The sequence below is a fragment of the Phyllobates terribilis genome, unplaced genomic scaffold, assembly GCF_046119375.1.
Source record: "Phyllobates terribilis strain yellow unplaced genomic scaffold, ASM4611937v1 Scaffold_9__5_contigs__length_417890890, whole genome shotgun sequence".
Lineage (NCBI taxonomy): Eukaryota > Metazoa > Chordata > Amphibia > Anura > Dendrobatidae > Phyllobates > Phyllobates terribilis.
Genome location: NW_027362769.1, coordinates 374,178,018 through 374,204,619, shown reverse-complemented (window position 1 = coordinate 374,204,619; position 26,602 = coordinate 374,178,018). Strand labels below are relative to the sequence as shown.

The window sequence follows — 26,602 nt, the reverse complement described above, 5'->3', positions numbered from 1 at the left end:
GTTCCAGATCTCCAGTTGGAGAATTCCTCCTGGATGGAGGAAGAACCAAGACCTGGCTGGTTGGAAATAAATTGGTGACAGTGACAACAAGTGTAGGGAGAGGGACACGTTATCTCCTTGGCCTGGATACTGGGGAGATCCCGAAGGAGGGGGATGGTGACTGCAGGTAACTGCGGCTTCCTTACAATATTCAGTGCTGGCTTATTGCAGAGGAGGTTTGTAGTAAGAATTTGCCGGGGTTCACGATCGTTTTGGGAAACCTAATGTCTGTTTTCTGTCTTGAAGCACATCGGAAGTCCCAAAGATCGAGGTGCAAGTGAGAAAGTCTAGTATTCAGGCGCCGCGCCACCGAGTCCGCTCCATGTCTGGTGAGCGCACATCATTGCAGGAGAACACCACTGCCTCTTAGATTTCGGGGGAAACTTATGTGCTGCTCACACCACGAATCATGGCACCACATTCCCCCAACTGCTATTGTATCTGTACTTCTTGTCAATCACTATAAACCATGTGTCCCTAGTAGTCTCCCTTCCCCCAGGATAGTACCATAACCTGTGTCGCTAGTAGTCTCCCTTCCCCCAGGATAGTACCATAACCTGTGCGTCACTAGTAGTGTCCCTTCCCCCACTATAGCATCACTGCTGGCTTAAGTCCTCCTGCAATGGTTTATTACTTTACTGTATCTTTTATCACATTTTTCGTATTTAGTACATTCCTGTAACGACCAAATGTTACGGTCATGAATAGGATATTTTATTTGCCCGCTGGTTTTAGTGACCCCTGTTGCGTTGTTCTAGTTGCTCCACTAGTTCACACTGATGTTTTTCAGGTGGTCATGGACTACGCGCTGGTTCTGAAGGCGGCTCCTTGTCTTCTCCTGGAGTCAGAGCTGACAAGTCTCCCCGTCGGGTCCAGATGAAGAGAGAGAAGCCTACGTTGGCTGACTTTGTCCCGGTGCTGACACAGGGCTGGGCTGAGATACTTGTCCGTAGACCTACGGGTAAGCGAAACCTTGCTGGAGATTGGGGTACACTGTAACCTGACAAATTTTTCCATGTGCATAAATTATGCCCAAAGAAAAGTGAAAAAAACAAAACCTTTCACCACTTTTTAATCCCCTTCTCCTGACTTATAGTGTGAAAAATTCTTTAGATCAGCAACTTTTTATGTGCCTCAGTTTCTGTTAGGCTCCTGTCTGCAGCAGGAGCTCTTGGCAAGTGTCTGCCATGGGAGCGCAGGAGCTCCAAGCCACGCCCTCTAACCCAAGCTCCACCTTTTCCACCTGCAGTGGGAGCACAGGAGCTCCAAGCCACGCCCTCTAACCCAAGCTCCACCCTTTCCGTCTGCAGTGGGAGCACAGGAGCTCCAAGCCACGCCCTCTAACCCAAGCTCTGCCCTTTCCGCCTGCAGTGGGAGCACAGGAGCTCCAAGCCACGCCCTCTAACCCAAGCTCCACCCTTTCCACCTGCAGTGGGAGCACAGGAGCTCCAAGCCACGCCCTCTAACCCAAGCTCTGCCCTTTCCGCCTGCAGTGGGAGCACAGGAGCTCCAAGCCACGCCCTCTAACCCAAGCTCCACCCTTTCCACCTGCAGTGGGAGCACAGGAGCTCCAAGCCACGCCCTCTAACCCAAGCTCCACCCTTTCCGTCTGCAGTGGGAGCACAGGAGCTCCAAGCCACGCCCTCTAACCCAAGCTCCGCCTCCTCTTCCAGCTGCAGATAGCAGGAGGCAGCTACGATCTGTGATCTCATTTCCCCAGGTAATACCAGCTGGCTTATGAGTCTGGAGAACCCCCTCAGCCCCTTCTCGTCAGACATTAACAATATGCCTCTGCAAGAATTGTCCAATGCCCTGATGGCAGCCGAGAGGTTCAAAGAACATCGAGAGACCGCGCTGTACAAGTCCCTGTCCATGCCTGCCTCCACCCTGAGCTCTGCTGCAAGCAAGCCCACCCTCCTCCAGAGATCCAACACAGGTAGGTGGGCACTGGAAGGTCCTCCCTATAAAGGGAAAGTGTCATCAGAAAAGGATGTATTATTTTTAGTGGTATTTTTAAAATAAAAATTCATATAAAAAATACAATTTTATGTTAAAAATATATATATTTAATTGGATGGATAATTTAAAAAAATCACATTTAAATATGTAACAAACTTCATTTAAACAGGCCATTTGCTGACGACACTTTCCCTTTAAATCTCGGGTGGTTCTGTCCTTGGTAATGATTTGCACTTCCTTCTCTGTCACTGTGTGTTCGGCTTGTCCTCTGACTGCAGCAGCCCCTTTTTTGGGGGGGAGCTATGCCGATAAAGCACTTACAATCCTCTACAGCCTTAACTTTGCACATACACAGCTGATAGGTGGTGAAGGGTCTTTCTATCTTTTCATAATCCCATGACCTGCTTATAGGTTATATCAGCTCCCAGGTGAAAGCTTACAATCTAGCACTTCTTTGGTGTGACACAACCAGATCACTGAATTTTCCCAAAACAGTGCTCAACCCCCCGACCTTTTTATTTATTTTTTTTTCGTCCTGATTTTGTTGCCTTGATGAAAAGCCTCTAGTTTATTTCCTGAAATGGCACCGCTATTGTCCAGAGGCCGTGTCTGGTATTACTACCATATGGCGAAATAAAGCGTATTCATTGTATAAGTTCTGCAACTTTTTAATAAACTTTCTGTCAGTGAACGGGAACATTTTTGTTCACATCTTATCTTCAAAGCGCATTGGCTTTTCTAGAACATCAGGGTGGGATCCTGATTTGCACATGTTGCAGATTTTGAAGCATGGAAGAACTGAAATACATTGAATAAGCATTATGTAAACTTAAGAGAACTTGTCAAAAGTGGCCATTTATTCTCATTTTATTCCCGATGTTCCCTTGAGTATTGCACTTTTTCTTTTTTTTAAAATCCGCCATATGGTTCCAGAGATATTGGCCTTTATCTGGTTCCTCGGGGCGTGGCTCACAGGATGATTATGCAGAGAAGCCTAAAGACACACCCACCGAGGATCCTGTGAGCCACGCCCCCTTTTAAAGAGCTTGCAGAGTGGCACTCTATAAAAAGGCGCATTTCTCTGGAACCGTTTGGCGGATTTTACAAAAACCAAAAGCAAATTACTCAGGGGAGCGGCTGGAATAAAATAAAAGCAAAAACTGACCACTTTCAATCTGGTTACAGTTCCCCTTTAAGGGCCTGTTTACCTCGTGTTTGGGCAACAGTAGTAAATGGCTCTGTCTGGGGCAGTTCAGACAGTCAAAAACGTGGCCAATATGATATAAACAGGCCCCTTCGGCTCCCTTGCTCCAACAAAATGGCTCCATCATGGCAACATCTTGCAATCTGCTTTTCCTCTCCCATTGCAGTGGCTTCTCTCTCTCCCGCCTCCCAGTCCAGTGGTCAAGGCAAGCTGCTTAGGAGCATATCCTGGGCAGGTATATATACAGCTGGTGAACGGTGTTTGACCCATTTGACGTGTGCCTGCTTATTAACCAGATATTTACCGGTTTCATCTGTATCCTGTGCTTATAGCTAATAAAGGGCAGGGGACATTGGTGGCATGGGCTGCTTGTTCTGCACGTGATCTGGCTGGTCCCTCCTACTGTATGGCACCCTAGGCAGATTTACAGAATGCTGAACCTTTTCTAGACCTTCTTGAGACTGCATGTTAACTCTTTGCCAGCCTTATCCCTTCAGATAAACCATATGGCAGCGTGCAGTGATCACTACTAACATCCATCAGTTCCCACATGGGTTCCTCAGTCTGATCTACTCCATAAAGTGTGGTGACCTCATGACTAAAGATGTAACGTTACAAGTCAGCTTTTAGGTCTAAAATTCTGGGCTGATTAACTTCAATCTATCTTTATAGTGGTTAGTTTACAGCTCCAAATGCGATGTATAGAGTGAAATGATAAAACTCTCCACTAGAGGGAGCTCCCTGCATACTTGTTGTTGGCCTCTGTACATTGGGTGTGCAGTGAGCTCCCCCTAGTGGTGGCTGTAAGCCGACAGAAATGTAACATTTAAAGGATATTCATTTATGGCATAGCCACTAAATATAACCCTTTAACTATCTGTATAAATAATTTGGAGCTGTGTATTGTGGGAGACGGGGAAGAGGTAAAGCTTCATCCCCAATAAAAATACACTAAATTGGCATAGTTAATGGACCTATATAATTTTAAAAACACCAAAATTAGTATTTGTAGGTGAAAATTGACTCTTAACTTGGAATTGTCACCAGATGTCAAAATATACACTGCATACATTAAATAGATCTTAAACCTGACAAGGCTGTTGTGTTTACTATGAATACGCAAGTCAGAATGGCTATATAATCGTGATATTAAGAGTAATTCAGTTAATGAGTTGTAAGAGCTTCTTAGTCAAAGGGTATTGAGTCTCTGGCCGCTCACCCAGCCTGAGAGCTGCTACTTGTATTGTGAGATTTCAACTGGGAGGAGGGACACTGAGGAGCTGTCAGGGTAGAAGGGCTGAGATTTGGCAGCAAGGAGGGACACTGAGGAGCTGTCAGTCAGGTCTGGTGTGTGGAGATTAAAGTTTCAGAAAGGATTGTGCAGCCATTCACAGATTTGCATTGTAAGTACAACCTCCTCATCAGGTATAAGTTCTAGCTAATAATGTATGTAGTTTGTCTTGTAAAATCTGACAGATCTGCTTTAAGGTTTTACAGACCTGACATAATTAGCAATGCAGGGTTCGGGTTAATGATTCGCTTTGGTAATTTGTGCCTTGCTTTGTTTTAAATGTTGTCTTTTTGTTGTGAGACTGATGAACGGGATTGTGTAACGTGAAGTGTCATCTGAAGTCCTGACTGCTCCTATTAAAGTCAAGAAAGTGATAACAAAACTGAAGACCCTGTAAAAAGCCGATCAGTCTCTAACCTGTGTGTAAGACTGGAGTGGCATCTGAAGCCCTGACCCGCGCTGCAGCAAATGTGGCACATTTTGAAGCCACCTTTTTGTAGTGGGCGAACCCCCCCCCCCCCTTATATTTGTGGTATCCACCTTGTGACTCTCCAGCTGCTGAAAAATTACAAATTCTAGCATTGAAAGAGTTGTAGTTCTGCAATAGCTAGAGGGGTACCAGGTCAAAACCACTGTCTCATGTGCCGGGCTGTTGCAGTGAAGCCTTGCCGTTGTGATTTGGGACATCTAGTCTAATACAAACTGCTGGATTTACCATGATTTCCTCCTTGTAGAATCCTCAGTTGTGCCAGAAGAAGGTTCCCAACTGGAGGAAGGAGATATGACGTCTCCAAGTGGCTCACAAGAACTGGACGAGTTTGAAGCTGTGAATAGTGAGGACACCCCCAGTGAAGACAAGACGGACAAGAAAACTGAGGGGATCAGCCGGGTCAGAGACTTTATTGACTTTAACTACTATAATACTGCCCCCTATGTACAAGAATATAACTACTATAATACTGCTCCTATGTACAAGAATATAACTACTATAATACTGCTCCTATGTACAAGAATATAACTACTATAATACTGCCCCCTATGTACAAGAATATAACTACTATAATAATGCCCCCTATGTACAAGAATATAACTACTATAATACTGCTCCTATGTACAAGAATATAACTACTATAATACTGCTCCTATGTACAAGAATATAACTACTATAATACTGCCCCCTATGTACAAGAATATAACTACTATAATAATGCCCCCTATGTACAAGAATATAACTACTATAATAATGCCCCCTATGTACAAGAATATAACTACTATAATAATGCCCCCTATGTACAAGAATATAACTACTATAATACTGCCCCCTATGTACAAGAATATAACTACTATAATACTGCCCCCTATGTACAAGAATATAACTACTATAATACTGCTCCTATGTACAAGAATATAACTACTATAATACCGCCTCTAGCATCTTATTCTTTCTATCCACTTCATGTCTCCTCTATAGTCGTCCTCCACCTCCAGTCAGGAGGAGTCTACATCCCAGCAGACAGAGGAGTTGGAGCTCGGGGGGATTCCTATAGAAGGGTCTACACGTGAACTTCCGTTCCAGCCCTCACAAACACTAAGCAAGTCCAGCTCGTCCCCAGAGCTTCAGACCTTGCAGGAGCTGCCCAGGGAGCAGGACGTTAAAGACCCCGTCCAACCTCCTGCCCTAGAAGCGAAACCCCTACCCCAGAGCCAAAGCCCGGAACCTGCACCCAGCGAACCGGAAGAGGAGAATTCTGCTCCTGTTACCCCGAAACCTGAAGCAGGTCCTAGACTGGAGCCAGGATTGTCACAACAGTCTTCGCAGTCACCAAGTGGCTACCGCCCTAGGGGGCACACCATCTCTGACTCTGAACCTTCCAGACGGGGCAGGAGGATTAACATTGATGCTTTTAAGAACAGCACCAAGACCACCAAAGCTGAGAAAGTGCCTGGAATAGACCCCAGGTACAATACACTTTCCTTGACGTAACTCCGTTCCCAGCATATTACATAAAGGATATTTTCAGGAATGTCTGATGGCAGAGTATAAATTTTAAAGGGGTTTTCCAGTATTTGTAAAACAGTGCCACATCTGTCCACAGGTTGTATGTGGTAATGCAGCTCTTCCTCGATCACTACAATTGATACAACCCCTTCTATCCATCTGACAATATATAATATATATATTTTTTTCTCTAGCTTTGTGTTCCTACAGCTTTACCACTCTCCTTTCTTTGGGGACGAGTCTAACAAGCCCATCCTGGTCCCGAATACTCAGGTAATTCCCATGGATCTGCCTGATCCCTTTTTCTTAAAGGGGTAGGCAAATTGATGACCCATCCATCGGATAGTGGATCTGCAGCGGCCGCACTGCGCAGCTCCTGTTTGGGGATTGTCCCACTGCTGCTTATAACAGCTGATATCCTCCCACCCCCCACCACATATATGCTGGATATCAGACCCCCACTAACATTTGACTGGACAATCCCTTTAATGCAAACCTCTCCCTTTTACCTTCTAGACATTTGAAAGAACTATGAAGCTTCTAGACGGGATCCCGAGCTACGACACACACAAGATAGGGGTCCTGTATGTTGGAGAAGGGCAGGTAAGGAGTCAGCTCTTGCATCAAGATCAATGATGGGAACGATCATAAATGGACCTCTCAGGCACCCGTCCTTAAAGGGGTAGGACAGTAGAAACCAGTTATCACTAACTCTAAATGAATAGCTCCGTGCTGCTTCTGGTGGACAGACTTCATCACTTGTGCTTCTTAAAGGGATATTCCAGTAAGATTAGTGCTGAAAATGTATTAGTATACTTCTAAGGCCTCTTCGTATCTTTTTATATCAAAGATCGGCAATGAGCGGGCGATCCTATCGAATGAACATGGATCCTACAGGTACACGCAGTTCCTGACCGGTCTGGGGAAGTTGATCGAGTTGAAGGACACGCAGCCGGACAAGATATTTCTGGGAGGATTGGATGGGCAAGGTGGAGATGATGGGCAGTTCACTTACTGCTGGCATGATGACATCATGCAAGGTGAGGGGATGGGTCCTAACCCAATCTAAGCAGTTGGCGTCCCATGTCGGGGCTTTTTTTTTATGCAGACTATTACATTATGCGCTTACTGAGCCGCTCTCCACGTTCATATATTCCAATGATTGGCCACCTATCCAGCATGTAATACTACACTTCACCTGTAGTGGCCGCTGCCACATTCTACAGCCGGTCTTGCCAACAGAACCTGCAGTGATCGGGTGATCAAGGAAATGATGTCTTGTGATTTTCCCCTTTAACGTTCTCCTTATATCTCAGTCATATTCCAGATCACCACGTTCATGCCAAATAATGAGATCGACCCGTACCGCTGCAACAAGAAGAGACACGTGGGCAACAACTTTGTAAATATAGTGTATAATGACTCGGGAGAGTTTTATAAGCTGGGAACTCTTAAGGTACGCCGCTGATTTCCTTCCTCCTGTCCACTAACTGCTCTTTACCTTATATACGTGTAGGAACGTTAATCTCATCCCTTCTCTGTAGGGTCAGTTCAACTTTGTGGACGTGAACATTCAGCCCTTGGATTGCGACAGCAACTTGGTGACGTTACAGTGTCGGAAAGGTGACGTTTTCATGATTTTTTTTTTTTTAAGGATTTTCCCGTTCTAAGTATGAACATTGATAATCCCAAACCAAGTGCCATGACTGAAACGGCAACACATGCAATGGCACGGTTACAAATCCCAGATATGGGTGAGGGTCCCAGAAATAAGACCACCAATTATATCTAGGCAATATGCCATGAATACATATGGTGGGAAAATCCCATAAATGAAGCATAAACATGCTTTTTTTTCAATTACTCGCCTCCACCACTAGGGGAGTTTGGAGCTGATCGATCATTTGTGATTCCAAATATTTTCCTTTTTTTTTTTTTTTTTTTTTTTTTGTAGATATGGAAGGACTTGTCGATATATCTGTGGCTAAGATTGTGTCAGATAAAAACCTTCCGTTCCTAGCCCGCCAGATGGCGCTGCATTCAAACGTGAGCCCAATATTATATTTTTTTTTTTGGGGGGGGGGGGTGAGGGTATATATATAATATATTTATATTTATATTTGTGATGCGTTTCTTTTCTTTGGTCCTTAGATGGCTTCACAGGTGCATCACAGTAGATCAAATCCCACTGACATTTACCCTTCTAAGTGGATTGCCAGATTGAGGCATATTAAGAAAATGAGACCAAAGGTAAAGTTCCCTGGAAGGTGGTTTGTTGGACTTTAGCTCTTAAAATCTTCAGCCTGATAAATTATAGGGGGTCGGAGCTTTCTTTTCATCACACAGCCATAGAGCGACACGATAAAAATCTTACTGCCTGCAGCCACCACTAGAGGGAGCTCACAGCATACAGGCTTGTGTAATATGCAGTAAGCTCCCTCTAGTGGTGACAAGCAGATTTTTATTAGTCACTTACTACTGTAGCTAGTTTTCACCTTTGCTCTTTAGTTGAAGTTTTAAGTCCCCTAAATAAACTATAAAATATGAATTGACTCGTATATCATTTTTTTTATTAAATTAAAATTAATTGATTTAGTTTTTTATAGTCTATTTAGAGGACTTAAACCTGCGACTGTCTGATCACTTTCTCTATACTTTTTTTTTTTTTTTTTTTTTTTTTTTTTTTACGGTGGGTTTGTGTTTTCAGTTGCTAGTTCTTTCTTCCAGATTCACGAAGAGTTGTTAGAAATTACCGCAAATATGCCTTACCCCATGAATACCCTTACCAGACCCCACCCGCCAAACCCCCCATCTGCCAACGGCTCTTTTGAAACTGGACAGCGAACTCGGCTCATATCGGCTGTGGACGATTTCACAGAATTTTCCTAAAATCCTGGGATGAGTCTGGACTAAGCGAATGGTACGTCGTACATACAGGCCTGAAGGACAGAGGGGGCAGGATGGGTCCCTGCCTAAAAAAAAAAAAAAAGCACAGACTACTATACCGAACACTAGATTCTTCTGCTCTGCGGCCTCCAGAACCGGACATTTTAAGAGACTCGAAATTTAAATTATTTTCACTATTGGAATAATAATTTATTAAAGACTTCACCTCCCTCCACTGCATATCCTCGCCGAAATGTGATCAGTACCAAATGCCCAGCGGGAACTGCATCAGTAAGGTGAACACACAAAGCGAGGATTTTGTTTTTTTTCATTCTTTTCAGGTTTTGTTTTTCTGCACAATTACAAATAAACTTAAATTTAAAAATACAATTTTTTTTCTTTTTTTTTTTTTTTACATTTGATAGAACAATTTTCCTGTTTGACAACCAGAAATCTGCACAGCTCGGGTGAATTGTTACTCCCTGTAAGGATATTGCAGCACATTTGTATTTGTTCATCCCTTGTACTCTGCAGTAAATTGCATGCGACATGCAGCATGCTGCTGCGCAGAGCACAGCCTCGTACAGCGTGTCCTGTGTGTGTTTTTTTTTTTTTTTTTTTTCCCCCTTGGTGAATAAACCAATTAAGCTGGCCCCATACAAGATCTTGGCAGGAACACCAAAGCCCTGATGCTTCAGCCATTGATATCAGTATATATAGACCCCCTCCGCACCACTGACCAGCTTACTGTTCCAGTGGGAAGAGCTTACCACATTGTACTCTCATACAGAACACCAGCACGCACCATCGTCTTGCAGCCGCCATCTTTATTTATGACTTTGTCCGACAAGTTGCATTGTAGCGCATTTTACAAAACAATAAGGCAATAGTGAAGATGCCACCCGCGAAAACAAGATTCCTCCAAGGTAATGGCAATAAAGGATTACGGATCGCCTATGGCTTCCCTAGGAGACTGATGTCACCAGCTGTAATATCCAATATGGCTGCCTCCACTGTACCGTAATAAGAGTTAATACCAATTCTAGAAGGAATCTTGTTCCCCGGGCAATAAATAATCTTACAATTAATTCTGACCATACAAGTTATAAGCAAAAGCATACAGGCTCCGCTTGGGCTCGGGGAGGGGTAAGTGCAATGTTGTACATAGAACGGCTCTGCGGCCGCCAGATCGGCGACTTTTGTCATAAGCGGACATTTATTACCTAGAACATAAGAAAATCGTAGTTGTAAACTTATTCTTTCCATTCCTGGCACACAAGATGGAGAGTGCCGTTTGGTGTTTGTTTTTATTTTTTTTTGTTAAAGGGAAGGGATTTATAGCTGTGGTTAAAGTACAACTCTGGGCTTGCTGAGATTTGTAGTTCGATGGAGACTACTAAAAAAAAAAAAAAAAACTTTAATCGAATTATAGCAATTTTAGATCTAGCAGTGAATGTGTCTACATAGAGGTATCTCGGCCTTCATTAAAGATGTTGTCCAGCCTTAGGATACAAGTCTGCAGTCATTATGGGACTACAGACTAGTGAATCCCCACAGTACAAGCACACTCTTCGGGGCGGTCATATGACCGCAAGCATGCAATTTGCATACTTTCGGCCACATTCAGACTAGACTTGTCCGGCCTTGCTTATTTCACTTGCATTAAGCGAGGCCACGCACATCTAGTTGGCATGTGACTGCATGTATTCAGCTCAGTACCGGAGAATCCTGACAAGTCTGCAGTCATAGTGACTCTCCAGACTTGTATCCTACGGCCAGACAACCCCTTTAATGTCTTTACAGAACGTTTCTCCCAGGAGCGTTCTGCCTGTTTAGATCGGCATTAAGGGGTAATCGGGCTTCGCTCACTTCTGCACTGTAGGAGGGCCCGTGTTGTCATGTCTACAGGTATCTTCCAGCTTGAGTCCATGAGTGGCAGGTACGGTGCACCTGTCTGCACATATGGCAAAAATATGGCCCTCAGCAAGGAAGGGGAAATTTAACAATAGGACTATAATCTTCAGTATGGACCTTGTTTCCCATAGCAACCTATCACTGAAAAGCTTTCATTTTTCCATAGCTGTTTTAGAAATGAAAGCTGAGCTCTGATTGGTTGCTATGGGAAACAGTTGATCATTGAGGCCTACCTCCGGTTTCAGCCTATTTGTGTTGAACCAGTGTCTCAAATAAGGTGTGTGTGTGTGTCTGTGTGCACGCTCTAAATTACTGTATGTTGGGGCGCCCTATATCCCCCTGTGCCACGTTTCACTAACATTATCACCTCACTGGTGCACAATTAGAAGAAAGGTGTGAGCCATTTTCACATACCTTATTATATATCTTGGTGAAATGAGAGGGTCCTCTGTCCAGGGTCTCTCTTGGCCCTGTATTAGACAGGCAAGCCACTAATTTGAATAGTGTAATACTTTATGTACCCTGTGGGGGCGCTGTAGGGAGCTGGTGCCTGACACTACAGACGCTCATGGCTACTAACTGAGCGCTATCGGATTGTACTTGTATTTCAATCCTGGACGAAGAACTGTTCCTGTACGGTTTCATTTATTAAATGGGTCATCCACTGCTAATAAAAAGTTTGAGCCCATGGAGGTGCTAGAAACATACAAAAGACCTATTGGGTCCAATGGGTTAGTGGGTTTTATTTATGTTTTTTCTTTTGCGTTTAGCATTGCAATGGACCTGTGAAATCCAATGTTGGCTCAACGGGACTATATTTACCAAGGAATCTAAACTCATATCCCTATATGTAATGTACTTTTGGTCCAGCCATCCCTACAATTACATGAGTCCTATTGGGGGGGGGGGGGGGATATTCTGTTACTACAGAGGGGGCACAAACTAATATCATGAAACTAAAGGAGGACTGAAAAAATAAAATAAAAAAAATTCTATTAATATACAAATTGTATCAAATATATTAAATAAGCGCCTTGGGTATGTTTTTATATATATAGATTTGTTTGCATTATATATTCGGCTGCCGTGTCTCTCAAACACTTTATGATCCAATAAAGGAAAAAATAAAATGTACAGTGTAGTAAAAATAAATAATAATAAAAAAAAATCTAGATGGTGGAATCCACAGCAACCAATGAGTGGTTTGCATTTGCAGTGTTGTACACTACTCAAAAAAATAAAGGGAACACTCAAATAACACATCCTAGATCTGAATGAATGAATGAAATATTCTCATTGAATACTTTGTTCTGTACAAAGTTGAATGTGCTGACAACATAATCACACGTGCTCGCCAGAGAGAGCCTGACCGCCATTAGGTACCGAGATGAGTTCCTCAGACCCCTTGTGAGACCATATGCTGGTGCGGTTGGCCCTGGGTTCCTCCTAATGCAGGACAATGCCAGACCTCATGTGGCTGGAGTGTGTCAGCAGTTCCTGTAAGATGAAGGCATTGAAGCTATGGACTGGCCCGCCCGTTCCCCAGACCTGAATCCGATTGAGCACATCTGGGACATCATGTCCCGCTCCATCCACCAACGTCACGTTGCACCACAGACTGTCCAGGAGTTGGCGGATGCTTTAGTCCAGGTCTGGGAGGAGATCCCACAGGAGACCATCCGCAACCTCATCAGGAGCATGCCCAGGCGTTGTAGGGAGGTCATACAGGCACGTGGAGGCCACACACAATACTCAGCCTCATCAGGAGCATGCCCAGGCGTTGTAGGGAGGTCATACAGGCACGTGGAGGCCACACACAATACTGAGCCTCATTTTGACTTGTTTTAAGGACATTACATCAAAGTTGGATCAGCCTGTAGTGTGTTTTTCCACTTTAATTTTGGGGGTGACTCCAAATCCAGGCCTCCAATGGTTAATAAATGTGATTTCCATTGATGATTTTTGTGTGATTTTGTTGTCAGCACATTCAACTTTGTACAGAACAAAATATTCAATGAGAATTTCATTCATTCAGATCTAGGATGTGTTACTTGAGTGTTCCCTTTATTTTTTTGAGCAGTGTAGGTAACACTGGTGTGTGTGTGTGTATATATATATATTTTTTTTTATATATATATATATATATATATATATATATATACACACACACACACATATATACATACAGTAATACTGATTTGACAGATTGCAGAAAATAGACCATCTATATTTACAAAAAAGGAAAAAAAGAATAAAACAAACTATTTCTAAGTGGAATATTCTACTCCCTTCAAAACTTGTGAATGTGTCAGAAGATGGATTGTGTTGACCAATTTAATCAAGTGTTCAAGAGACACGCCGCCCCGCTACGCTATAATCTCCAGACTGCCTTCAAGCCGATATGCAATATTCTACTCATATATAAAATACATATAAATATATACAAGAGCACAACATACATAACTTAAATACCTCTAGTGATAATAGTGCTCGGTTCCCGCTATCTACAGAATTGCTTCATTTTGGTTACAGCGCTATGAAAATATAGCAAATATTACAAAAATATACATATTCCAACCCGCCACTGAGTGTCGCAGGTTGACGAAGACTTAAATGTGAGCGGTGTACAGACCAGACCCATCTCTGAAAGCAGGGCGAAGGGGTGGGAATGGTTAAAATGTCCAAAGCCAAGCTTCACTTTTAACTATAAGTTTACCATTTCTTCTACTCCAATCACATCCAGAGCTGCATTTGTTGGTTCGAAACAGCAGGACCTCACTGCTTTCCTTTGATAATGGTAAGTAATTTTTTCATTTTACCGCTCACAATTTCTACAATCTAATTGGTTTGTCTGTTACCCTGGTGCTTAATAATCCGAAGCATCAATCTGAATTTTGAATGCAGCTTTAGCTGTGACTGGAGTATATAATTTTCCCTATTCTTATAACTTTTTTTTTTTCTTTTGTACTCCTGATGAAAATGCACAAAGAAAGCAATTATGCTAAAACTTGCAGAAAATTTCTAACAATTCCGATTCTGGTATTTGTTTTTTTTGGGGTATGCGGGGGGCTATAAGTTGGAAAGTATGGTTTAGCCATATAAGTGCTACCATTTATGCGTAGTTCCTAGATCGATGTGGTGTACAGAAATAATAATGGAGGTGACCTGAAGAAGTTGTGTGCAATCACCTGGAGACACACTTGCTCCTTAGGGTCTGGATTCAGGTTTTTTTTTGGGGGGGGTTTTGCTTGACATTTTCCCATTTTGGCTAATAACGTAATGGTCTCCTGACTGGTTATTGAATGAACCCTTTATAAGATAGAGGTGTGGTTGTGGTGGTGGAAAGTTGGTCCTCCAAAAAAATTCCGTACCTTCATCTTTTTGTTTCCGGACTGGTATATATGTTAGAAAAAAAAAAAAAAGCTTGGGTTAAAGTGCACAGCGTTCCATGCAAACTGCTGAAAAGTACAAACACAGATATAAGAAATACATTCAGTAACAAAGAAGACATGTAACCCATCTAGCAGGGATTATAGCGGCCTGGTGCTCGGATCTTCTCTAACCAGGAACCACAAATGGATTCCTTAAGAACAAACCTATGATAAAAGATAAGGCAACCATGGTATCATAGGCGGTAACTCCTTTTTCGAGGTTGCCCTCTCAAGAACATCGCTGTTGACCAAGACCACACATACAATTGGACAAATATTAGTATTTCGATGAAAGGATGTAGTCTTTTTTGGGTTCCCACCAGCCACAATCTGGTGAGATGTTCCTGTAAGTTGACTTGATTTAACATCAATTCCACAATGGAAGAGATCTCTGCTTTTCAAGACACAAATTACAAATACTTCTGGAAAAAGCAAATTGTTAAGAAACTCTTCATGTGCGGAATGCCTTCGAGAGGGAGAGTTTCAACCTTCTACTTCTGCAGGTCGAGTCCTGTAAACGTAACTGAGGGCGTATAAGACAAGCGGTATTCTGAGATCGGAATCTAAGAAAGCTGCAAGAAGAGTTAACTTCTCCAAAAGTGCATAGTGAGAGGTCGTCTTACGTCCCATCCAAAGATGATGTCCCAGCCGAGTAGAATTTTGTTCCCTTTATTTCCCGATAACATGTCAGGATATCATTTCTTTACAGTGCTAAAGGGAATTAAGACGCTCTTGCAGCACCCTGAATAAAACCTAGAGACCAATGATGACTGTCGTCATAACTTAGGACTGACCAGCAAGTCCTTTGAAACGCTCTGGTCCCTTTTGAAAAGCACCATTGATAATTTCGCAAGAAGCATATACAGAAGATGGCTAGATACCAAATGCTTCTCTTGAAGACAATAAGCAGCTCCTCGTAGCTCAGTGTTTCCCAACTATTAGTCATAGTGATCGCCAACAGGTCAGGTTGTGGGACAGCCAGCTGCCGACAAGAAAAATTGAGTGAGCCACCAGGGATCACTGAAAACTATCATCTAGAGCCACCAGGGCTCCATGAACTCGTTATAAGCCACCAGGGCTTCCAAAGAAAAGCTTTCAAGCCACCGGGGCCTATAGCCTGAAAATTCCCAAAGCCTCCAGGGCCTAAGGAGTTAGAACCAAGAAAGGGACCTGTGCTTGTTGACGTATCTTGAGAAACGCTGTTAAAGGGGGATTCATCTGTAGCCTGTTCATAGGGCCAACATGAGGAGCCAATAAGAGTCCGCAATGGGTCTCGACGATACAACAACCTGAATTGTATCCAAAAGGTACCAAGAAGCTCCTGGAGCTTCTACCAATGTAGACAATAGTGCACCACCACATCTGCTAACTGACACTGGGGTGGACTCTGTTGTGGGCCCGCACTGACTTCCGCCTTTTGTTCTGTGTTAACTGCATGGGGATGAGCGCTGGTTCTTCGGCCATCACTTTGTCCACGGTAATTGTTTTGCTCGCTGAAGTGCTTTCGGATAATACCTGAGAAATGGTGGAAGATGGTGAAGTAGGCAGAGAATTCTTCTTCGAGCGGTGTTGGCCTTCAGATTTAGAACTTCTACTTAATGCAGACTTCTGCTTGAGGCCTTGTGTTCCTTGGAAATGACTTAGTGACCTCTGAGTTGGAGCGCTGCCATGTCGTCGCCTTCTCTTCTTGGATATTCTCATTTGAACGTCTTCGAGGCTTCGCTCTATTTGATACACTTCTTCCGTGGCGTGGTTGACCAGATCAAACTGTGACAGAAGAGTTTCAAGTACGGGGAGCAATCTTTGGATGTTAGCATCGACCTCTGCTCTTTCCCTGGTGCTCACGGCGTTGAATGAATCCAGCTGACTGGAAATAGTGGAAAAGGACGAGGACGAAGAGGTGTCGGAAGCTGCACTAGGGGTGGATCCTCGAAGAGACTTTGAATCGCTGGAGGAGCGTGAAGGAAGCGGCTCCATTCCTTCGAAGCGTACCTTGTGACGGAACTGAAATACAAAAATGTTTAAGACTTTTCTCAGTCCTGCAAATGTCAACAAAGAGCATGTTAACATTCATATTACGGACTAGCTAACGCATTTCATTCACCTCTTTCACTTTGCTGACACCCATCCAGATCCGAAGCCTCCTGAGAAAGAGCTCCACCATCTCGTAGTCCTGCAGCTCGAACGCTGGTCTGAATAAATCCAGCCGCACTTGTCGGTAACTGTTGATCAACATGGCCACAAAGAATCGCATCAGGATCCACACTTCCAGCACCAGATAGCTTGCGAAGTAGAGATGGTGAATGTAGGAAGTGTACGGGAAAGGGGCTTTTAGAGCGATAGTGCCGCGAGCCACAGCAAACAGAGAGAGGATGCTCGCCCCAAAGCTGTGAAATCTCTCCCAGGATGATGAGAAAAGCTGATGGGGAGAGATGAAAAAATAATTACTATAAACAGAATATAAATTTACATTTCCTATGTGAGGTCTGGATAGATCGAAAAGCGTCTATATTAACACTCTAACCGATGGGACCCTCAGTGGTTACAAAAAAAAAGCTTAAGCAAGCACACCTCCGCTCCATTAATTATCAATGGGACTATCAGAGAAAGCGGAGCACAGCACATATTCAGATAGACTGAACTTACCAAAAAGCCCAGCTGAGCGTACACCAGCACCAGACCTAGTGTTGCCCCAGCAGCTGCACAAAGCTCCTTCATAGACAAACTCAACGTTTTCCCAAAAACAGACCACTCTCTGATGAATCGTAGCTGCTGGGCGACCTTAACAAAAAAAAAGACAAGTAGCAAAAATATAAAAATTTGCTCTAAATGTCATGTTGATACCTGGAAACAATCAATAAGCAGGCTAGCTGATATTAATTGGCATTTTTATAGATTTATGTTTGCATTTGTGAGGTCAGTCACTGATGCTGGAGAGAGGCCAGGCCCACCGTCTCCATCAAAGTTTCTTTCCACCAAACTCCCACTCCACGTCTGTATGGACCTTGTGCACTGGGCACAGTCATGGGGAACAGAAAAGGATCTTTCCCAAACTGTTCCCACAAAGCTGGAAGCTACAATTCTCCACAAATGTCTTGTACTGAAGTATTAAGATTTCCCGTCACTGGAACTAAGGGCCCAATGCCGACCCTGATAACAGCCGATAGCATTATCCTCCTCCACCATCTGTACAGGGGACACAATGCAGTCAGGGGGTAACGTTCTCCTGGAATCACCAAACCCAGACTCCTCCATAAGATGCAGATAGAGCAGTGCGATCCGTCACTGCACAGAACACGTCTCCTCCAGAGTCCAGTGGTGGCGGCTTTACACCACTCCATCCAACGCTCAGCATTGTGCTTGGTGATGTACGGCTGCATGCAGCTGATCGGCCATGAAGCTCCCGGCAGGGGCGCTGTGTTTGTGCTAATGTTATACCAGAGGAGGTCTGGACTCTGCAGTTATGGGGTCAGCAGAGCTTTTCTGCCCTTTGCTCCTCAGCACTCGGCCCCCCGCTCTGTAATGTTATGGGGTCTCCACTTCGTGGCTGAGTTGCTGCGGTTCTTTCCACTTCTGAATAATATCACTCACAGGTGATGGGGGACGTTTCAGGAAGAAGAAATGTGATGAACGGACTTGTTACCTCGGTGGCTCCTATTACAGGACCACGCTGGTATTAGTGAGCTCTGCACCACCGGCAGTTCTGTCACATGTCTGGCGGGGGGCCAGATGTTATACATGGGGGGGGGCGGATGTTATACACTCAGGGCGACAGAAGCGGATATTATACACGAAGGGGCAATGAGGCCAGATGTTATACACCGAAGGCAAGGAGCTAAATGTTATACACCAGGGGTGAATGGCCAGATGTGTATGTTAGAAAGTTGAAATACAGGGGGAACAGAAAAATAATGAGCCTTCAAACCAGTTCACCCATGTGCACTCAAAGTACTAATCAAATACATCTCTGTCATGAGCAGGGGCCTCGTATGTTTCTGTAACACCAATCAGGTAACAAGGATGGTAAAAATTCTACTAAAACCATCAATAATACGAGTTCTCACCTTCACTGTAAGGAGGAAGAGCAGGGAGGCGGAGAGGCTGTTGAATGCGTTACCCAAGAACGCCACCTGGTGCAGGTTGATAAACGAGGCTTTGTCCTTCCGGTATCTGTCCCACTGCTGGTCAGCCAGGCTGCCCCGACTCAGATATACAACCACCGTGCTCACTGTCAAGACCGTCAGTAACCACTGGACATAATTCCAGAAATGGGTAAAATAAAGCCGCCCCTCCTTCCTGATAAATAAACACTCGGCGAGGACGAAGTAGACGACAAACATCATGAGGAAGACCTGCAAAGAGAGGACACAAAGTTGCATCCAAGATTTTGCTGGTCGTTGATGTTCATGCAGCTTTGGATGTGACTTGTGTAGTAGGCAGGATGAACAGAGTGTCGCTTACCATCATGATAAGAAGTAGGTGAGTCCCGCTGCTCAGCGGCAGTAATGGAAACGCTCTGATTTCAGCTGATGGGAGCGATCTACCAGCCAAAGGAAATTCCAGCAGAAGCGTCACGGACGAGTAGAGATTGACCCCCGGGCTGTAAAGTGAGAACTCCACAAACAGCGCCCTCGTCCTGCAGGGAGAAACACCACAGGCGAGGGCATCAGGTCACACATTACAATGGGCAGAGGAATACACAGCCTGACGACATACAACACTTACAGGTTGTCAATCCAGTGATCATGCTGGAGGTTATCAAAGATGGCGACATTCTCCTCCGAGCTGCCGCCAAGAAGTTGGATGTAGCCAGAACTGTCATAGAAGGAGAGGAAACCCCAATACCAGGCCCTGGAGACCAGAAGAACAGACGAAGAGTAAACCCATAGGCTGAAAGATGGTGCCGGTCACTAAGAAGGCTGCCAGGGCCATATGGGAACACTTACCTGGTATCGTCTGGTGGAAAATATGACCAATCGGGGGAGGACACGTCAGATATATTACGCCAACCAACGTCATAACTGGAGTCATCAAAGTCTTCTGAGCAGGTCTCTTGTCCGGACGATGAGTGGACATCACATGCTGCTGAGGAACATAGGAGTTATAGTCTGAGGACAATATAAGACCTGGCCATTGCCGAGTCGGTGTTTATCAACCCTGGTGTAAAGGAAAACAAACCACACGATCATGAGATCGCACCTTTCAGCCGGATCTGGCGAAAGCGAGCCGACCCCAACAAGCTGCTGTAGCTCCCCCGCTGATTATGGTTTAGGAACGGCAGAAGAACGTCAGCTGCCCAGACCCAGAACTCGTCCGACCTGTGGAGGACACGACATTTTCATATACCCTCCTACATACCCAAAACATACGGTGAAATTCTTCCGGGGATTACCTCCGAATCTGCATGAATTTGTGGCTCCCCATCTCCTGTCGGACCGAGCGCTGCAGCAGGTACGCCCTGTGGTTCACGGAGGCATCACCATAGTTGGTCAGGAGGACAACCAGTAAGAAGAGCGTGTAAACCATCAGGTTCTGCAGAGATACATAAAGAACCAATTAAAGGGATTTTCCAGTACAGACCTACTACTTTTACAGCTGAGGGTTTGCTACAATTATATCCGGAGACAGGACTTCAGGCTGATGCATTTTTTCTTTTTTCCTCCCTTTCTTCCAAGAGCCATAACTTTATTTTATTTTCCCGTCCCCATAGCCATATGACAACTGTTTATATTACTGCAGGATGAGTTGTAGAATTTAAGTACGCCATTAATTTTTCCAAATAGTGTATAAAAAAGCAGGAAAAATAAAATGTGGTGAAATAGTGAACGAAAAGTTTTGCCACAATTGTTTTTTTTTTCTGCGTTCATTGTGATGTAAAAAGAACCTGGTAAGATGATTCTCCAGGCCAGTGTGATTATGGGGACACCAAACTTCTATATGTTTTTTACTATTTTAGGAATTTAAAAAAATTCTGAACCTGGTAGAAAAAATATATATTGGTTTATGTCGGCATGTGAATGCCAAGAGTTTGCAAAGCAGTCATCAAAGCAAAAGGTGGCTACTTTGAAGAACCTAGAATATAAGACATATTTTCAGTTGTTTCACACTTTTTTGTTAAGTATATAATTCCACATGTGTTAATTCATAGTTTTGATGCCTTCAGTGTGAATGTACAATTTTCATAGTCATGAAAATACAGAAAAATCTTTAAATGAGAAGGTGTGTCCAAACTTTTGGTCTGTACTGTATATACACCATATATGTATTTTTTTTTACTTTACACATTATTTTTTTAGACTAAGTAGAAGTCGATTGGTTGACAGCTTGCAATACATACTGCAATAACACAGTATTGTAGTATATAGTACGGTCTCCTATGAACCCACTGGCACCCCACGATCACGTTATAGGGAGCCTAAGTGAGCCCCAATAGACACAACACTGAAATGGGGCCTCTAAGATGAGCTGACAGTAGCATTTAAGAAGGTAAAACAGAGATCGGAGCTAGCTCCAATCGCTGCTGTATGAGAAAGATGCTGGCTGTAGAACACAGCTGGCACCTGCCCTGGGACCGGACCGCACACCTCCAGTCTGTCAATATAATATATATATATAATCAAGCAGTGGTATTGATTTTTTTTTTACCTTGAGCATCCTATGCAGCAGTTTCACCTTCCGCGCTTCTTCTCTGGCCTGGAACAAGGCAAACCCCTGAGGTGGTCGTACCTTGGTGATACGCTCAGAAACCTGCTCCACAAGGGGGCACTCTACAAGAGTGTCCTCTTCTTCTGGGTACAGACGCTTCACCACCAGAGCAAAGTATACGGCCTCCATGAGTACCTGGGTTGGAAAAACAAAATAGTGAAGAGTGAGATTACTGTAAATAAGAAATCAGTGGCTCTGAAGATGGGGAAGCTCAGAATGACCTTTAAGGGTTCCAAGACAAAGAATGAGCAGAGGAAGCCGAATATTCCAGAGATTAGCCACATAAGACCCACGCTGGAGGTGAAGCCCACCCCAATCCACACAGACACAGCAAAACAGGTGAAGAGGAGAAAACAGCTGAGCACATGAGCCACACGGGTGCACCAAGATGGCAGCATCGGTCTGCGTCTCTGGAAAGCATCTGTGATGACTGAGAGAGGGGGAAGGGGAGAATATTAACATCAAGTCATATTAATTAATCATTATAGCATCCAGAGACCAAAATTCCCTGCACAGAGAGTGCAATGCTAAAATTCTATATGCCTGCAGCCACCACTAGAGGGAGCTTAGGAGCTGAATGAATACTGGTTTACTATTGAGATCAATGTATAAACTGTATACAGCCCCTATATACACTACCAGACTACCAATACATATGTCCTATTATAATGAAGTTCTATTTACCTGTCCGGTTGGACTTGACCGATTTAGTCACATCCCTGGCAGATCCAGATAAAGTCTGTCCTTTGTCATTCAATTTCTCCAACATTATGGTTTCTGTCTTATCGCCAAACGGGTTAGATCTGTGGAGGCGATATAAAACCGTCAAACGTCGCTTGATATTTTACCTAGTGGAAAAAGGCTCTGTGCCCAAACACAGAACGAAGCAGCTCTTTCTACATCGAGCAGAGCAGAAAATCCCAGCAGATCAGAAGCTGAGTTACATGCAGCCAATCAGATACCTCTACACAACTCAAACGGCCAGCAAATATTTAACCAATCAGAAGAGCTTTGTATTGATTGACAAGGGGGAGGAGCATAAAAAGGGGACGTCCAGAGTACAGTATTGATGACCTATCCTTGGGATCGGAGGTGGTCAGGATAGCTGGTTCCCCACCAATCAGCTGTTAGCACATCTCATGGCCACACAGACCTGTATCACCGCAGCTCCATACACCGAGTAGTGGCCGTTCTTGGGTACTGCAGCTCAGCTCCCAAAGAGGTGATGGGAGCAGAGAAGGGCAATGAGCCAAAACTTAACATGTCCGCCCGCTCATCTATCTCAATGCATGATTTCCGATCAGTAGAGATCTTCACACATCTACTTACAAGTCGGACAGAAGATCGGTATCGGTCCGGGACATCCTTCTAAGTTCTTGTGGAAGGGACATGCTGCTGACTCCATCTTTGATAAAAAGATCAGATACTTGACTTAATTTGCATAATTACATAAAGTTTGACTTGCGAATGATACGATGATTTATAAGTCCCGTCCAGTTTGGTCTCAACACACCCCTAAAACAATCAAGACCACCCATTTTATACAAATATATAAGCCCCGCCCTGTTAGCGGTACAATCCTATAATAAGGGACTATTGGCAGATATGCGTCAGTAGTATCTCAGTCTAGTCATGTTACCCACACGGCTCGTCGACGATCGAGAATGTGGTGGGAATCAACAGCTCAGGAAATCATGAGACCTCCACTAATTTCTGAACCTCAGAAGACCCCAAACCCTTTAGGATTCTTGCAATGAATAGTAGTGCCGAAAATGTCTACTCCGCTGTATCCCAGTCCTCCATTTACCTGATGCTACAAACTGTAGGGGTAAGGACTGTGGTAGTCCTAGCACCACGCTATCATCCTCGCTGGGGTGGCAGCTGGCATCTAACCCAACATTACAGCTGGTTCGGTGTCTCTCCAACTTTTGGATGGTGTTGCCCATGATGGAAGGATCGCTGAGGAGGTCGGGCCAGCTGAGGACACCCTCATTAGTATTCCACTGGATGAAGCTGTGCGGAGGATGGAACCGGAAAAAACAATATATGGATGAGAGAGTCTACATCACCAGAGAAGAAATCTACTCGAATTAGCCAGAAATGGTGTGCGTCGGCTGTATAATACAGCTGACACCTACCAGTAAGTGCCACAGTTGGCGCTAACTCCCAGTACAATAGTTTAACCCCCTAAGACGCTGCTGTCAATAACAACCACAGCATCTAAGGGGTTTCATTGATTACATATATACACACACATATATATATGGCTCCACCACTCACCTTTTTGTGTCCTCCACAGGAATCTCTGTTTTGGTTTGGTCGGAGAAAGCCTACGGGATGTAACGTTAGGAGAAGGTTACACAAGGGAAGATCTGAGGATGAATGAATCCACACAGGGCAGCCATTACTTCCTCACCTCGCCATTGTTCCCCGTGTACGCCATGAAGGAGCTCTCCATCACCGTGTCCAAGTAATTATCAATTTCTAGAGAGTGCGGCTCAAAGTATGTGAGGGACGGCCGGACACAGGTCTGGGGGAGATAAAACACAACGTAAAAACACTCAAAAAACACAGGCCCATATGATATCTGCCAGCCGGCGTGAGCCTCACCTTACTGCGGGCTCGTCTGAACAGGTAGAGAATGATCAGGTAGATGGGGTACACCAGCACGCTGGTCACCAGGCCCACCGCCACCGAGTCCACACTGAGGGGAACAGACTCCGACACCGCCCTATCCCTGAGAAACCAGAAACACTAATTTAGCTTTATACAATTTATAATTTACAGTCCAGAATATCTCTATCAGCAGAACAGTGAGTGCAGCTCTGGAGTATAATACAGGATGTAACTCAGGATCAGTAATGTAATGTATGTACACAGTGACTGCACCAGCAGAATAGTGAGTGCAGCTCTGGAGTATAATACAGGATGTAACTCAGGATCAGTAATGCAATGTATGTGCACAGTGACTGCACCAGCAGAATAGTGAGTGCAGCTCTGGAGTATAATAAGGAGGTAACTTAGGATCAGTACAGGATCAATAATGTAATGTATGTACACAGTGAGTGCACCAGCAGAATAGTGAGTGCAGCTCTGGAGTATAATACAGGATGTAACTTAGGATCAGTAATGCAATGTATGTACACAGTGACTGCACAAGCAGAACAGTGAGTGCAGCTCTGGAGTATAATACATGATGTATTTAGGATCAGTAATGTAATGTATGTACACAGTGACTGCACCAGCAGAATAGTGAGTGCAGCTCTGGAGTATAATACAGGATGTAACTCAGGATCAGTATACGATCACAAATATAATATATGTACACAGTGACTGCACCAGCAGAATAGTGAGTGCAGCTCTGGAGTATAATACAGGATGTAACTCAGGATCAGTACAGGATCAGTAATGTAATGTATGTACACAGTGACTCTACCAGCAGAATAGTGAGTGCAGCTCTGATCAGCTGTTGCTCACTGTGGTGATTGTGGGTGTGGTGGCGGCAGAACCTGTTGTGTGCTCCTGATCTCTGAGAACCAACACCTCTCCAACTGGGGATCTGCTCTCTCTCCTACCCAGGGAGGGAGTGGGATTCCTGGGATGAGTGATGGAGCCAAGTCCCAGGCTTCTGCTTCCCGAACCAGGCCGGCAGGGGGCAGGAGAAACCAGCAACCGGCCTGCACATCGGAGCACTCGGGGGTGAGACGCTCCACCAGGAGTCGCAGCAATGTGGCTCCTACTCCCCCCGGGACTGTGGAGACTCCTAGAAGCCGCAAGGCTTCCAGCATGGAGGAAAAGCCTGACAGCGGCGTGCAAGATGGCGCACCTTCCAGAGGAAAGCTGAATGCTCACGGAGGTGAGGCCGACCTCCCTGAGGGGGAATGGGCGCTGCAGGGACCCCGGGAGTCTGTGTCCACCTATGCCTCCCGGGTCATGATTCGCCTCCGTGAGTATGAAGATGCCAGTAAGCTCATCAGGAGGCTCCGGGAGGAGCTGCGCTGCACAAGCGCCAAAGCTGCGGGGGCCTCCAAACCAAGGAAGGCAAAACTACAAGGTAAAAAGACTGAGCAGTGAAATTCAACGCCTGGAACTTAGGAAAGCCACCATCAGGGAGCAGAGTGGTCCTTTCAAAGAAAAACTTACAAATGAAGACCGCGTTAGAGAAATGGCTGATACCAGAGAGCAAAGGCAGATAGGGCTGCAGCCTGAGAGCCAGGTGGATGATGAGAGTGATGATGACCAGCAGCAAGCCCCACCTGGCAGCCTGCAAAGTCACCCGCAGGCCACGTGCAGCGAGCTCCCTGCAGGACAGGCGACAGTGACATCGGGTCGCAGTTCTGCCGGCTCTGGGAAGGACAGTGACAGCAGCGGCCAGGGAGGGGCGCTAATGGCGGAGATTAAGCTCCTGGAGTCCCCAGTGTGCCTCCAAAACTTCCATCTTGGTGACGATCTACCAGAAGAGGCACCTGGGGGCCACAAAAAGGCAAAGAAGACCAAACCAAAGCTGCAGGAAGCGGTAAGATACGTATATGCCCCCCTCCCTGTACCCCCTGAGTCAGCGGCAGGCTCAGCTCGCTGTATAAGCCCCGTTGCCCAGCCCAGCCAGGGTTCTGCTGTGGATCCGGTGCAAAGGCACGGGGAGATTACGAGCGCGGTAGTGAGACGCAGAGCTCCGTCTCTGCTTGTAGTAGTGGGGACGTAGCAGGAGGTGCATCAGCCGAGAGCCTGGACAGTGAGGGCGGCCCGGCGGCGGGCGTTCCATCAGGCCACGATGCTGTGGTGCGCTCCTCAGTGGGAGGGGGGAGCAGCCCGGTGTCGGGGGCAGCTCCGGTAGCCTCGGCGCCTCTGAATGCTGTTGCCGCTGATCACTTAGTTGAGAAGCGGCGGCAGTGTGAGGGGGCAGTTGGGGCTGAGCGTTCCGGTCCTCCCACGAAAGTGCTATTTTGTATTGGCGTCGCTGGTCCGGAAGATCCTGATGCTAAAGATCAGCGGCGCCTAACTGCAGCTAGAGATCAGCGGCACATTATACCAAATGCCAAACAGCGGAAATTACCGACCGATGATGTGGAGGGCACACATAAGACCGGGGGTGAGGTCGCCTCCAGTTCTATGGAGGTGATTGAGCCCCTTGTGCCTGATGCGGTGGTCAAAAGGTCATCCACCATTGTTACTGG

The 26,602-nt window shown here is 45.1% G+C and overlaps 2 protein-coding genes across 9 annotated transcripts in view; one reads left to right on the top strand and one right to left on the bottom strand.

Moving 5' to 3' along the window:
* TSC2 (TSC complex subunit 2) overlaps nucleotides 1-9,768 on the top strand; it is a 32,639-nt gene extending 22,871 nt beyond the window's left edge. For 5 of the 7 annotated variants that reach the window (XM_073648387.1, XM_073648386.1, XM_073648391.1 and 2 more), the window contains 15 exons: nucleotides 8-166; nucleotides 286-368; nucleotides 830-1,000; nucleotides 1,760-1,975; nucleotides 3,369-3,437; nucleotides 5,228-5,382; nucleotides 5,965-6,452; nucleotides 6,687-6,765; nucleotides 7,009-7,095; nucleotides 7,343-7,532; nucleotides 7,809-7,948; nucleotides 8,037-8,115; nucleotides 8,447-8,538; nucleotides 8,644-8,742; nucleotides 9,220-9,768. In XM_073648387.1, coding sequence (XP_073504488.1) covers nucleotides 8-166; nucleotides 286-368; nucleotides 830-1,000; nucleotides 1,760-1,975; nucleotides 3,369-3,437; nucleotides 5,228-5,382; nucleotides 5,965-6,452; nucleotides 6,687-6,765; nucleotides 7,009-7,095; nucleotides 7,343-7,532; nucleotides 7,809-7,948; nucleotides 8,037-8,115; nucleotides 8,447-8,538; nucleotides 8,644-8,742; nucleotides 9,220-9,381 — 2,269 coding nt within the window. In that variant the 3' untranslated portion in view covers nucleotides 9,382-9,768. The remainder of the gene's footprint in view (nucleotides 1-7; nucleotides 167-285; nucleotides 369-829; nucleotides 1,001-1,759; nucleotides 1,976-3,368; nucleotides 3,438-5,227; nucleotides 5,383-5,964; nucleotides 6,453-6,686; nucleotides 6,766-7,008; nucleotides 7,096-7,342; nucleotides 7,533-7,808; nucleotides 7,949-8,036; nucleotides 8,116-8,446; nucleotides 8,539-8,643; nucleotides 8,743-9,219) is intronic. The other 2 variants (XM_073648389.1, XM_073648392.1) reach the window with 1 other exon arrangement.
* A 3,589-nt stretch (nucleotides 9,769-13,357) lies between these two features.
* The window catches only part of PKD1 (polycystin 1, transient receptor potential channel interacting), a 184,924-nt gene continuing 171,679 nt past the window's right edge, over nucleotides 13,358-26,602 (bottom strand). Inside the window, exons 29-45 of one of the 2 annotated variants that reach the window (XM_073648383.1) lie at nucleotides 24,039-24,165; nucleotides 23,845-23,958; nucleotides 23,709-23,758; nucleotides 23,236-23,441; nucleotides 22,758-22,833; nucleotides 22,113-22,231; nucleotides 21,650-21,858; nucleotides 21,369-21,563; nucleotides 20,116-20,255; nucleotides 19,923-20,041; nucleotides 19,670-19,808; nucleotides 19,449-19,574; nucleotides 19,185-19,359; nucleotides 18,788-19,075; nucleotides 17,370-17,504; nucleotides 16,828-17,142; nucleotides 13,358-16,727 (exon numbers count right to left, since the gene is read on the bottom strand). In XM_073648383.1, coding sequence (XP_073504484.1) covers nucleotides 16,089-16,727; nucleotides 16,828-17,142; nucleotides 17,370-17,504; nucleotides 18,788-19,075; nucleotides 19,185-19,359; nucleotides 19,449-19,574; nucleotides 19,670-19,808; nucleotides 19,923-20,041; nucleotides 20,116-20,255; nucleotides 21,369-21,563; nucleotides 21,650-21,858; nucleotides 22,113-22,231; nucleotides 22,758-22,833; nucleotides 23,236-23,441; nucleotides 23,709-23,758; nucleotides 23,845-23,958; nucleotides 24,039-24,165 — 3,172 coding nt within the window. In that variant the 3' untranslated portion in view covers nucleotides 13,358-16,088. The remainder of the gene's footprint in view (nucleotides 16,728-16,827; nucleotides 17,143-17,369; nucleotides 17,505-18,787; nucleotides 19,076-19,184; nucleotides 19,360-19,448; nucleotides 19,575-19,669; nucleotides 19,809-19,922; nucleotides 20,042-20,115; nucleotides 20,256-21,368; nucleotides 21,564-21,649; nucleotides 21,859-22,112; nucleotides 22,232-22,757; nucleotides 22,834-23,235; nucleotides 23,442-23,708; nucleotides 23,759-23,844; nucleotides 23,959-24,038; nucleotides 24,166-26,602) is intronic. The other variant, XM_073648384.1, reaches the window with a different exon arrangement.